Source organism: Bison bison, unplaced genomic scaffold, assembly GCF_000754665.1.
Source record: "Bison bison bison isolate TAMUID 2011002044 unplaced genomic scaffold, Bison_UMD1.0 scf7180017864297, whole genome shotgun sequence".
NCBI lineage: Eukaryota > Metazoa > Chordata > Mammalia > Artiodactyla > Bovidae > Bison > Bison bison.
The window spans coordinates 6650934-6662679 of NW_011494869.1; the positions used below are offsets into that span (position 1 = coordinate 6650934).

The 11746-nt window shown below is 57.4% G+C and overlaps 1 protein-coding gene across 1 annotated transcript; it reads right to left on the minus strand.

Annotated features, from left to right (window-relative positions):
• Window positions 1-63: 63 nt before the first annotated feature.
• Window positions 64-11175, minus strand: EDC4 (enhancer of mRNA decapping 4). Its single transcript, XM_010851011.1, has 29 exons — window positions 10902-11175; window positions 8434-8590; window positions 7945-8056; window positions 7544-7643; window positions 7085-7274; window positions 6831-6978; window positions 6638-6742; window positions 6213-6322; window positions 6052-6135; window positions 5864-5959; window positions 5665-5767; window positions 5373-5553; window positions 5206-5278; window positions 4996-5087; window positions 4733-4920; window positions 4527-4645; window positions 4289-4439; window positions 3534-3967; window positions 3336-3440; window positions 3101-3253; window positions 2980-3016; window positions 2665-2842; window positions 2403-2558; window positions 2184-2299; window positions 1939-2104; window positions 1666-1852; window positions 1357-1576; window positions 826-989; window positions 64-587 (listed from the first exon to the last, which is right to left on the minus strand). The coding sequence occupies exons 1-29, from the start codon at window positions 10984-10986 to the stop codon at window positions 395-397; spliced, it is 4203 nt and encodes a 1400-aa protein (XP_010849313.1). The 5' UTR covers window positions 10987-11175; the 3' UTR covers window positions 64-394.
• Between the last annotated feature and the right edge of the window lie 571 nt (window positions 11176-11746).

Here is an 11746-nt window from a genome sequence, read left to right on the forward strand (position 1 = left end):
GGCAGGTTAAGAGAGGGCAGTTATCAAAGTCACACCAAAGACACATGAAAAGCACACACGTACTCCATTTTATTCCAAAAACATTTACTTGAATTTCTCAATGTTTTTTCAAAAACAAAAAGACCCAAATCGGAGGTAAAAAGGAACATGGAAAATTCAACTTAAGTGGTGTCATAATCTCGGGGGTTATGCTCCAGGCATGGCAGAACCCAAGAAGGCACAATACCCACTCTGGGCCCAGCCTACACCTGCTGGCTACCACAGCCAGTGCTATCCCCGTAAAACTCTCCAAAGGTGGGAGCCTGAGCAGGTAACTGGCAGGCATGACCCTACTTTGGCCTAAGCCTGTCTGTTGGCCTTCAGTGCCACCTCACCCTGGACAAAGCAGGCTTAGCTAAGGGAGGCTGGGGGTCATAAGGCCGTGCAGCATGAGGCTGAGACGCCGGGCTGCTTTGCCAAGTGAGTTGTGTGGCTCCGCCTGCAGGAACTGGAAGAGCTTCTGGCGCACCTGAGCCATGACGGAGCCCATGTGGTCCCGAGTGATGGGGTCACTGTGGTCCAGGTGCATTACAGCCTCTTCCAGGTAGCTGGGGATAGAGGAAAAAGACTGACTACAGGTGGCCTCCAGCAGAGGAGAACGCCCCCTGGTGGCTATGAGGCCCAGAGGGGCTGCTGACAATGGAGGTCTCAAAGCCTGAGATGGGTGGGGGCAGAGGGGACTGGTGGAGAACACCAGGAAGGGGAGTCAGGTAGGAGTGGGAGTCTCTGCTTTGAAGTACTCACCCACCTTCACCCCAGCTCTAGTCCCCGACTATTCCCACTCACCTGAGCTTGAGGTCAGTTCGAGTGCCAAGATCAGAGGCCAGTTGCTGGATGAGAGAAAGGAGTACAGGCTGGGAGAGGGGGCAAGGTGGCTGCCCAAAAACCTGGCCTGGGTCCACTGTTTCACACACGTATAGCACCAGGTTCAGGTCGGCAGCTGTCAGGGCCTGAGTAGAGAAGAGTTTATAGCTGATGTCAAGATGGAATGCCTGCTTGTCTGGCTAGGTGGCCTGGGAGAGGATGACTGCAGAGTAGGGCATCCTGAGGGAGTTGCTCAGGGGCCCAGAGAGCACTGAAGGGCTGCTGTTACTCTAGAGGATCAGGAAAGATTTCTGAGAAAGGTAGTGACAAAGCAAGATGGACTGAGGTAGAAATAAAGGGATCCAGGGTCCAGGCAGAGGGAAAAGCAAGGGAAATGGCCTGGAGGCAAAGAGAACCAAGAAAAGTCTGCTGCCAGACCACCCGAAGTCTGATGGGGGGTGTGGGTCTTGTCAGGAGACACTGGCCTCTACCTGGGCCCAGTGCCTGGCTTACCTGCTGGAAGGCCTGATTGAGGTGGCCCTGCTGCAGCAGCTGCAGGATATGGGCTTGCTGGGCTTGGCAGTCGAGGTGGGCAGCAGGGACAGGTGTGCTGGCGGCTGAGCGCATGGCCTGCATGATGCTAGAGGTGACGGCGGCCTGCTGCTCCTTGAGAGCCACACTCACCTCGCCCTTCACGATGCGCTGTACCTGTGCTAGAATCGCCTCCTGCAGGCTACGAGGCAAGTGAGGGAGACGAGGTCAATATGCGGTTGGGTCTGGCCCTTTCCACACCCACCACCTAGCTGTGCTCAGGCCACCCACCTGCCCACGGCCACGTGCAGCTGGTGCTGCACCTCAGCCCGAACGCTGCCAGACACAGTGGCCGCCATCTGCTCCGTGGCCCCCTGCAGGGTGCCGACCAGGCCCCGAAGCTGGGCCAGCACAGGCTCCCGTGCCTCCTGCTCTCGTGCCTTGCGGCTCTTCATGTGGCTCTCCAACTGCTGCAAGTCTGAAAAGTGACCATGGGAGCCATGAGAGGGACAATGGGGAAAAGAGGATGGCCTCTCCCTCCCTGAGGCAGAAGACCTCACTCACACTCCTGTGTGCCCAGTCGGAAGCTGTCATTGATCTGCTGGAACATGGCCTGGCAGCTCTTCTCGAAGGCGGGCAGGACCACACTCTGGAAGGCTTCCCGGTAGGCGGCCTGCATTGGCCCCTGTAATGTGTCTGCGGCTGCTCGGGCAATGGCATCTGTCAAGTTCTAGGGGTGGAGGAGGGGATGAGTTGAGTCTTGAGCTCATGCCCACCACCCACTTCCCTCATTTTGGGCCCTACAGCACCTTGGACTTGAGCAGCTTAGAGATGTTCTCTTTCATGCTACTCTCCACAGCTGTGAGTTTGGTGGCCACCGAGTTGCTGAGCTGGCCAGCCACGGGCTCCAGACTCCGGGAGACACCTGGGACAGGGGAAGGAGGGAGGGGTCGAGCCATGAGACGAGGCTTGACAGGGAGCGGGCCCTTCGAATATGGCCTGCCCAGAAGTCTCCATGTGAAACTCACATGGAGGAACCGTCTTCTTGATCTCGTCTCGTACGCTGCGCTCCAGCCGCCCTGCCACCGCTGAAGACAGCGCCTGGGATAGCTGCTGTGTCAGCTGCTCCTGCAGCTGCCCACCCCGCTGCTGCCCCTCGGCCAGGGCCCGCTCCAGTCGCCGCTCTGTGCTGTTGCTAAGGAACAGACCCGGAGGAGGTCCCACATCCCGTCCTGGGCGGAGAACATGGGTGCATCCCTGTCCCAGCTGTGCCCTTGCCCCCAAGGATACGCTCCTGCTCGTGCCTTGACTCCAGGGCTCGCTCCACGTGGCCTGTGACGGTGCTCTGCAGGCCTTCAAGCTGGGCGCACAGGCGCTGCAGCAGCTCTTCTTGGCTGTGCCGCAGCTGTGCCAGCTCTCTCTGCTGCTGCCAGATCAGTGCCGGCCAGTCCTCAGGGGTTTCTGCCACCTGCCAGTAATACCAAAAGTCACCTGATGTCTGCCCTGCTCATCCCCCACATCAGACCAGGGGAAGGTCTGGCCACCTCCCCCACCCCCACAGGCAGGAGTTCCAGAAGCAGAAAGGGACTCTCTCTGCTCACTCACCTGGTGCTCTGTGAGCCGGGATCCCAAGGATGAATCCCTGCCATAGGTGAGAAGCACCTCAGGCCATGTCACGCAGGCAGCCTGAAGACCACCCCCTCCCTGGCCCCCGGACCCCTCCTACCCATCGTCCTTTTTGCCCTTTCTCTTGAGCTTGGGTGAGGCCCGAGGGGATCCCTTGGTCTTCCAGTCCTTGGCTGGAAGACGTGGAGTGGGCACTTTGGTGCCAAAGTTCCCTGCAGCAGAGGCGAGGCTGGCCACCTCGTCATCATGGTCACTGGGGGAAGAGGAGGGAGAGAGATAGGCACTTGCCCACTGGCTGGCCCTCCCGGGAGAGGAATGTGCAGTGTGATGCCTACCTTTGCTCGGCACTGGCGTCCTGGCTGTCGTGTTGCTGCAGCAGGTGATAAGGTGGTCGGTGGAAGGCCAGGCTCTTGTGCTTTTCCTGGAGGCCATTTCGGGGGCTGGGGAGGGCCAAGCCAAGTCAGTGGCGGATGACTCTACCTGAAGCCCCTACCATTGGTACACTCCCTCCGCCTACCCTCCAAGCTCCTCACCTCTCTGCCAGGCTGCTGCAGGTCTCGCGAGTGATGTCTGGAGCTGTAGGCCAGACCTGACTGTCAGGGGCTGTGGCCTCCTGGGTCAAGGCTGCCTCCAGGAGGGAAGGGGTACTATGCCGATCCCCATCCCCAGGGACCCCATCCAGGCTAAGCTGGGGGCCGAGCTCGGGCCCTGGCCGGGGCCGTGGAGACAACAGGTGGAGCGCCGAGGCCGCTGAGGCCATGCTGTCTGGCTCCAGGCCCTCAGGAGCAGAGGCGCCAAAGCCACGGGACAGCGCCTCAGATGCAATCTCAGGGATGTCCTGGGACAAGGCAGTGGAGGCTGAGGAGATAACATCGGGGGAGCGGGTGCGGCTGGGGGAAGCCTGAGGCAGCCCCAGGGGTTCCACTTCCTGCAGCTCCAGGGCAAGTGCAGAGGCAGCAGTAGGCACCTGAGGGGGCCAAGATAAGACTTAAATGGTGGGAGGTAGGGCTAAAACAAGTATGGAGATGATGCACTGGTGTGTGCAGTGATGAGAGATGGGGCATGGAGGATGGGGACGCAAGTCATAAATGGTCACAGTCAGAAGAGGAGGGGGAAAGAGAGGCTGAGGGGCTGCTCTCCAGGGACACCGGGGGCTAAGATACCCTCAGGGGAAACACGGGCTATCTGAGGCAGAGTAGGACCAGCACACAGGAAACTGGGAGATCGCCCCCAACCTCCCCACCCGCACATGCCTGCCACCCTGCACTTCACACACCCACACACGCACCTGACCAGACCCTTTAGGAGTCAGTTTGTCAGCCGGACCTGGGAGCAGGCCGGGCAGGAGCCCACGTGGGCTTGCCTGCAGGCTGCTGCTGCTCATGGTCAGACCACCATCCAGCTGTAGCTTGGGGCTCAAGGTCAGCTCCTCAGGTGGCCTGGTGGCAGGAGGATGAGGTATAAGTAGACAAAGCCTGGTGCCACCTGGCACCAGCCCCTGCCCCTCTCTCTGCCCCTCACTTCACCTGGGCAAGGAGGGGTCCACGGCCGAAGTACTGCTCATGGCAGACACGGCTGTGAGAGAGGAGCTGCTGCTGCTGCTACTGCTGCTGCTGCTGCTGCTGCTGCTGGGAGATGCAGCAATCTGGGGAAACATGGAGAATGAGGGCTGTGGCTGTGGAGAGCATCCCCACGTACCACCTTCCTCGAAGCCCACTCCTCCCAAGCACACCTGCTGCAGGGAGGCGCTAGGCGTCATGAAGGCGTCAGGTGTCATCAGCTTGGGCTTGGTCTCACTGCTCAGACTGAGGAAGTCAGCCGGTGCAGGCAACTCCACGATACGTCGGAGGTCAGGCTGGGAGCCATGAGTAGCTGATCCCAGGCCCTCTGAGCCCAGCTCTGGCCGAGACTCTCCAAATGCTGTGGGGAAGGCTACCACTTAAGTCAGATCTCACACCCTGGTCAAAACCCACTTCCCTCTCACCCCTAACTCACGAAAGTCTTCATGGGTAGAGTGCGAGGGGAGTGGGGCCACAACGTCAGGGTTCAGCTGTGGCTGAAAGCGGATCTGGACGTCCTGTAATGCCCTGCAGTATGAGCAGAGAAAGAAAATGACAGTCAGAGGGAGAAAATGACAGTCAGAGGCAGGACGGTAGGGAGGGGCACTGACTGGGAACAGGTGGCCCCCCTCCCCAACACACTTACTTAGTGTGCACACAAAAGAGCTTGATGAGCACACCGGCTGCAGACTCCATTGCACCTGCTCCATGGGTCCCGTCTATAAGGACAATGTGGATGACTAAGCCCCTGACACTCTGTACCTTAGCACTCCCCTGCCTCCCAACACAGACCCCCGACCCTGAGCAGCTCACCAGCCCCAAGGCTGTCATTCTCCTCCTCGGCAGGCAGCACCTCTGTGTGCCGCAGCCGGCAGCGACTCACAACCTGGATACCGAAGCTCAGTACAGGGTGGGTGAGAAGGAACTCAGAGATGGAGCTGAAGCAGGCCCGGCCCTCCTCCTGGTTCTGCAGCAGTTCCATCACGTAGAGGACCTGCACGGGTGGCAAGGTCACAGCTGAGTTCAGGGGCTAGGAAGGCCCCAGATGAGCCACACACACCTTCATCCCCCTGATACTACCCACTCTGCTCCCACTGCAGCCCACCTTCCGCTGTACATCACTGAGGATCAGGTATTCTGCTGAGAGGTCCAGGCAAACCTTGAGGCTGGGGGGCACACTTACTGGGCTGAAGATATCTGGGGAGAAGCTGGATGGGGGGATGAGGCAGGATAAATGAGACTTAGGATGGGAAGGACCCATATCACCAAGCCTGCCCCTGCCCAGCCCCACAGCCCCTGCTTACCGAATGGTCTGCAGGCAGGTCCAGGACACCGTGCACCACATCTTCAGCTCCCGATTCTGGTCAGCGCCAGTAATGAGGAATCTCCAGAAAGGGACCCTGCAAAGCAGCAAGGCACTGAGTGGCTGGCAGGGCCCTTTATGGTAGCCCAAGGTCCAGCCCACCACCCTCCAGCCTGCCCACTCACTCACTCAGGATCCTGTTTCTTGTGGTTGTCACAGAACAGGAGGCAGGAGAGGGGCCGCCCGTCATGAGGCTTCCACTCATGTAAACACCTGCAGTAAATGAGGGGCCCGAGTGGGCGATCTGATTCCCTACCTAGGGGAGCCCAGTCCCTCAGGCTCTGCCTTACCGTGGCTCATCCTGTCCCTCGATGTAGATCTGCCAGAACTTGACGAAGCCATCATGACTTGCAGTAGCCAGGACAGTCCCATCAGGTGAGAGGGCCCCTTCACTCAAGCACTGAGAAGAACCCAAAAAGCCTTGCTTTGCCACCAACTAGAGGTGGGAGCAAGTCCTTCTCAGGTGAGGATGGAAGTGAGCTAGGCTGACCCACAGTGGATCTGCATGAGTGTTTGAAAGACTGACTGAATGGAGCTCTGTGGAGAAGCCCAGATCCAGGTGGGGTATAGCCAGGTCAGGTGTGAGCACCACAGGAGAGGGGTCACTCTATGCTCAGAGGTCCCATGGGCAGAGTGCTGAAAAGCTGTCTGGGCAGCTGTGGGTCCAAGGAATAGACGAGGGACACAGTGGGGTGGGGCGAGAGGGCAGACTTACTGTGCTGTGGCCTTTTACCACGATGAAGCCCTGCTTGATCTGGCTGACATCCACAGGCCAGGTGCTGTGGTTGGTGCGGAGCATGTCCAGGTCCCACACCTCAGCCTGGCAGGTACCGGGAGGTGAGCACTCAGCCCATAACTACCCCACTGCTACTAGCCCCTCCCTCTCCCCCCAGGCCCAGCCCCCTCACCCGGTCCTCATGCAACAGGGCCACCGTTGGGCTGCCCTCCTCACAGCAGTCCTCACTCTCTTCAGGGATGAAGGGGCACCAGATGATCCTGCGGAAGTGGTTCAGCGGAGTGCCCTCTGGCTGGCGGATGTGGACCAAGATCTCCTCTCTGAGCAGGGTGTTAAGGGCTAGTCGGAGGGATGATGCGGTGGGTCTGGCAGACCCAGCTCCACCCACTTTTCTCCAGTCCCCCGTCCCACCCTGGGAAAGGATACTGAATTTTGCCATTAATCAGGGCCAAGCGCCATACAAACAGGTTGCCTGCCTCATCCAGGCAGGCCAGCTGTGGGGAATTGAGGTGTGCAAAGGCCAGATCAGCCACGCTGCCTGTGAAGCCTTTGAGCAGGGTCCGCTCTGAAGTGCTGACACTGATCACTCGCACCATTGCTGAGCCGTTGTTGGCAGCTGGAATCAGGAGAGTGGTAGGCCGTGAATAAACTCAGGACCAGGTGGCAACAGAGAGGCCCTGCCCTTGCCTGCCTCTCTGCCATTACCAGTCTGAGGCTCAGTTTTCTCACTGAGCTCCAGAGGGCTGGGCAGAGCTGGGGGCATTGCAGACGAGCCTGCCATCACACCTCTACAGTCTGAGGGGGCTGAGTGACCCGACGACCGCAGAGCTTCCCCTCTGGGGCTTCAAGCAGAACATGTTCCTCCTCTGTACTGCTCCTACTCACCCCGAATAGCATAGGCCAAGAAAGAGTTGGACACAGCAATCAAGTTGCCATAGTAGTATTTCTGCTCCCAGTCATACTTGGCGACAGGCTGAATTTTCACCTGAGAACCAAGAGTGAGGAAGGTCACAGAAGTCAAGGGCTGCGGCGGCTTTCCTGGAGCTGAAGTAGCCCCCAGCATGCCTGGGGACAGGAGAGGCCATATGTGCAAGCCCAGCCTCCCAGTCACAACTCTTAGGGTCAGATTCCCACAAAGACTTGGCAGCCAACACTGGCTTCCTGAGACTGGGGTACACTATCTGTCTGTTAGGATAGTCCCCATAAGAACTGGCAGCATGGAATAAGGGAGGGACAGCCTAACTGTGCCCCAGCCATTATACATGCCACAACATCTTGGTGCCCACCTTGTTGCTCCCCCGTGCCTTGCTCGAGATGCTAGAGTCACTGCTGGCCACAATCTCCACCTCCTTGGCCAAAATTCCAATGCCAGTGGAACTGTCGTCTCCTAAGAGGCAGCTGGAGAGAAGGGTGCACAAGCATGACTCTTGTTCACCCGAAGTCTCAATGGGCAGGGTTGAGGGGAGAGGATGTAGCCACTCTGGTGAAAGTGTCAAGCCCCAGATGCCCTGATCTGCCTGATTCACTGGTCCCCAAATCCATAGCTTCTCTTGCTCACCTCCCTCCTTGGGAATGGTTCTACTTCCATGCTAAACCAGGAGCCCAAATTTCAGATTGAGGCCAAGCCCTTGTCTGTGGCCCTCATCCAAGTGAAGCATTCTACCCCAGGCTGTCTTGCGGGGAAGCAGCAGAGACTGCCGGACCCTCTTCCCCCACCTTATGCCTTTAGTTAGCAAATACCTCAAAGACCCCACTACCATCTCCCAGACACTCACATGACCTGCTTTTCCTGCAGGTTAATAGGTGGCATGGCTCGGAAACCAGGCTTGTTTGTTGAAGCACTGTCACCTGAGCAGAGGGGGTCTGGGACCAGGAGCCCATTGAGATCTCCATTGTAGGCATTAGATGGTCGTTGGTTCTCTGCACTGGGGCCTAGGGGCAGAAAGGGTCACTCTGATGAGTTTGTTCCACCTGCCCACTGGCCTCTCCTTCTGCAGGGTTCCATTCAAGAATCATGAGGTGCTCTAGGAACACTCAACAAGGCACGTCAGCGGGGAGGAGGGCCCTTTGTTCAATTCATTCTATAAGCACTGACGGTGAACCCAATGTATGCAAGGATCAAGGATGAGCATGAGGCTCTTCTACCTGGGGGAGGGGTGTAAATCATCAAGAACCCTCTGTGGCCAGTTAATATTTAGGCCTGGATCAGTACAGAAGGACTCTGCGTACTTGAAGAAGGGCAGAGAAATAGTCAGGACAGACTTTACAGTAGTAGTGTGGCTGGAACACAAACATGGGAAGGATGCAGGGAAAACAAGGCTGCAGAGGTCTCAGGAATGAGGCTGGGGTGCTTTGATTTTCCCTGTGGTAATGAGAGCCACAGAAGAGTTTTGAATGGGAAGGTAGCGTGATCTGCTACGGCCAGAGGACTGACTGTTCTAAAGTGACATGTAGGATAGTTTAGAATCCAGGTGAGAGATATCAGGACCTGGACCAAAGTAGTGGAGGAGCTGGGGAAGAGAGGATGGGCTCCTAAGGCATGGAAAGACATGATTAAGATGTGGAAGAAAGGAAGGAAGGAGACTGCCTCACAAAGACATGAGCTCAGAAGAAACCACTATGGACGTGAAGGAGCTGGCCAAAGAGGAGAGAAATTATGGGGTAGGGTATATGAGTAGGACAGATAGCATTTCAGTTGTTTACCATTGGTTTTACCATTAGCTGTATTTCAAGCAGTCTCATAGGCTCAATCACTACTCCAAAACTCCCAGGTGGCAAGGAGACTAGGGCTTCATATTCAGGAATCTGGCAAGTTTCTAGTCACAAAACAGCCTGGGATCTCACATTGTCCTCCAGTAAGAGGAGACAAGCAAGTACTACTTGGCAAACAGGGGAATCAAGCATCAATCTAAGAGGAAAAACCTCAGGCCACCTCACTTGCATCAGAGTGAGTGATGCTAAGAGGTAAGGTGACCACTCTCCCTTCCAGGGAGGCTAGTATGAGGGCAAACAAGCTACATGTTACCCATGCCAGGCTCCATCAAACGTTTGTGGCAGTTAAGAAGCATGAGAGGGCCACGCCAAGCCCAAGAGTCACGGGAGCACACACTCTAGGCCTGGGGAAAGGGGTTTCAGGCAGCAGGTGGATTTTCTCAGAGATTAGAGGTTAGCTGAACCCAGCAGTGGGGACCCCTGCCTGTGTCCAAAAGGGGCCAGTTTGGGCTTTTCAGCAGGTTTAACAAGAGGGTCTGAGGAAACACAGTCCTCAGCTCTGGGTGCTGCACATCCACACCACCATCACCAGCCAGTCTCTCGACCACTACAACTTTCCACAGGTCTCTGAATCTGCCATGAAACTAGTACATTCACACATGCTATTTCCTCTCTGTAGAAGGTCTTTCCTGACACCCCAGTCCCTCTCCCTATTACAATACCTGGCCTAAATACTGCTCTTCTCTCAGCTGTTCTCAGGCATTGACCAGCCCCTACCCCACCCACTCCATCCTCCTCATAGAACCAAAACACTTCTCTCTCTCAATGAGAAGAACATTATATTACACCTCATTAACTCTGTGGCCTAGGAGCTCACTGAGGGCAGGAGGAGCTTTGGAAGTACCACTGCAAACCCAGGTAAATTAGAAATGAATGGAGATTAACTACCGCTTGCAAATGTTTGCAGCCTGATCCAATCAGCACTGTGCAATCTGTGGTTTGCCTTAATCCCAGAGAGCACACGGGAACTGGTTGGTCATCTTCCTCCAGAAAATCAGTCTTAAAATCGCAGGCCTAGAGTCTGCATTCCAGAAGGAAGGGCGAGTTGCTTTGGTGCTCAGCACAGCGCCTAGTTCAAGACCCAGAACTCGGTGTACAGAGCCCAGATTAGCCCTGTGAACTATGGTAAAAGGGTAGGGAACCCGGGCCAGTCCCAGGAACACTAGAGACGTTGCTGCCAGGACATCTGGTGGGCTTTGCGGATTCAGAGAAGAGCCCTCACCTTCAGCCGAGATGCTGAAGGACAGGGCAGAGCGGCACGGCTCCGGGATGGGGAAGGATCGCATCCTGGGGTCTGCGCACTTGGGTAAGCACACCCCTCCGACCCTCCGATCCTCCGACCCTCGTCTGCCCTTACCAGATGGAAGGATGCGGAGCTGGTCCTGAGGGACCCCAGGGCCATGAAGGCAGCCAAGGCCCGCGCCGCCCTTCTGACCGCTCATGGGGGCCCACCCCCACTGTCCCGGCTCACCTCCCGCCGGCCGGTCCAGCTTGAGGATGTCCCGCAGGTGCTGCGTGGCGTCCTCTATGTCGATGCTCGCGCAAGAGGAGGCCATGGGCCCAGTCGCCGGCGCCTGAGTCCGCGCCGCGTTCGTTTCACTGCCGCCGCGCACCGTCCAGCCGGGCACAACCCCGCCAGGGCCAAACAGCGGGACGCCGGTCACTATACTCGACCCACCCGAAGCTCACAAACCGCCGCCCGCGCTGCGTCCCTGAGCCCCACCAACCCCACCAACCGCCTCCACTTCCGGCCCGCCCGAGCTTCAGCTCCCGGAACCTGAGCCGGGAGGAGAAGAAAGGTTCCGGGCTCGTGAGGAGGACGCTTCGCCCCTCCAGAAGCCCGCCCCTGCGCTAATAGGGTGGGGAGAGTTCCTTGGGGCTGAGGCAGAGCAAATGTCCACCTTCTGGACCGCTCCAAACCCTACTTGCTTCAGAATAACCCGCCCAGTCCATGTCCACTCCCAAAGCATGGACTCATGATGGGCCTAGACCGGGTCAACTCTGTGGCCTAAGCCAAATCTCTTACATACCCCAGAACAAGCTGAATTGGCAAAAATTTAGGTTTCTACTTTAGGAAGTGGGTCAGTGTAACCCAAGGCCTGAGCGGGCGAGCGTGCTGTCGCGTCCGATTCTTTGCGACGCCATGGGCTATAGCCTGCCAGGCTCCTCTGTCCATGGGATTTCCCAGGCAAGAATTCTGGAGTGGGTTGCCATTCCCTTCTCCAGGGGATCTTCTAGACCCAGGGATCAAACCTGTCTCCTGCATCTACCTGCATTGGCAGGCGGATTCTTTACCACTGAGCCACCTGGGAAGGT

Bases quoted from the DNA above. Each gene is read 5' to 3' on its own strand.
- EDC4 (XM_010851011.1), bottom strand. From the start codon at position 10,986: ATGGCCTCCTCTTGCGCGAGCATCGACATAGAGGACGCCACGCAGCAC. The intron at 4,646-4,732 runs GTGTGCTTGGGA...ATGTTTCCCCAG, and splicing joins CTAGCGCCTCCCTGCAGCAG to ATTGCTGCATCTCCCAGCAG. The intron at 3,254-3,335 runs GTAGGCATCACA...CTCTTCCCCCAG, and splicing joins GACGCCAGTGCCGAGCAAAG to TGACCATGATGACGAGGTGG.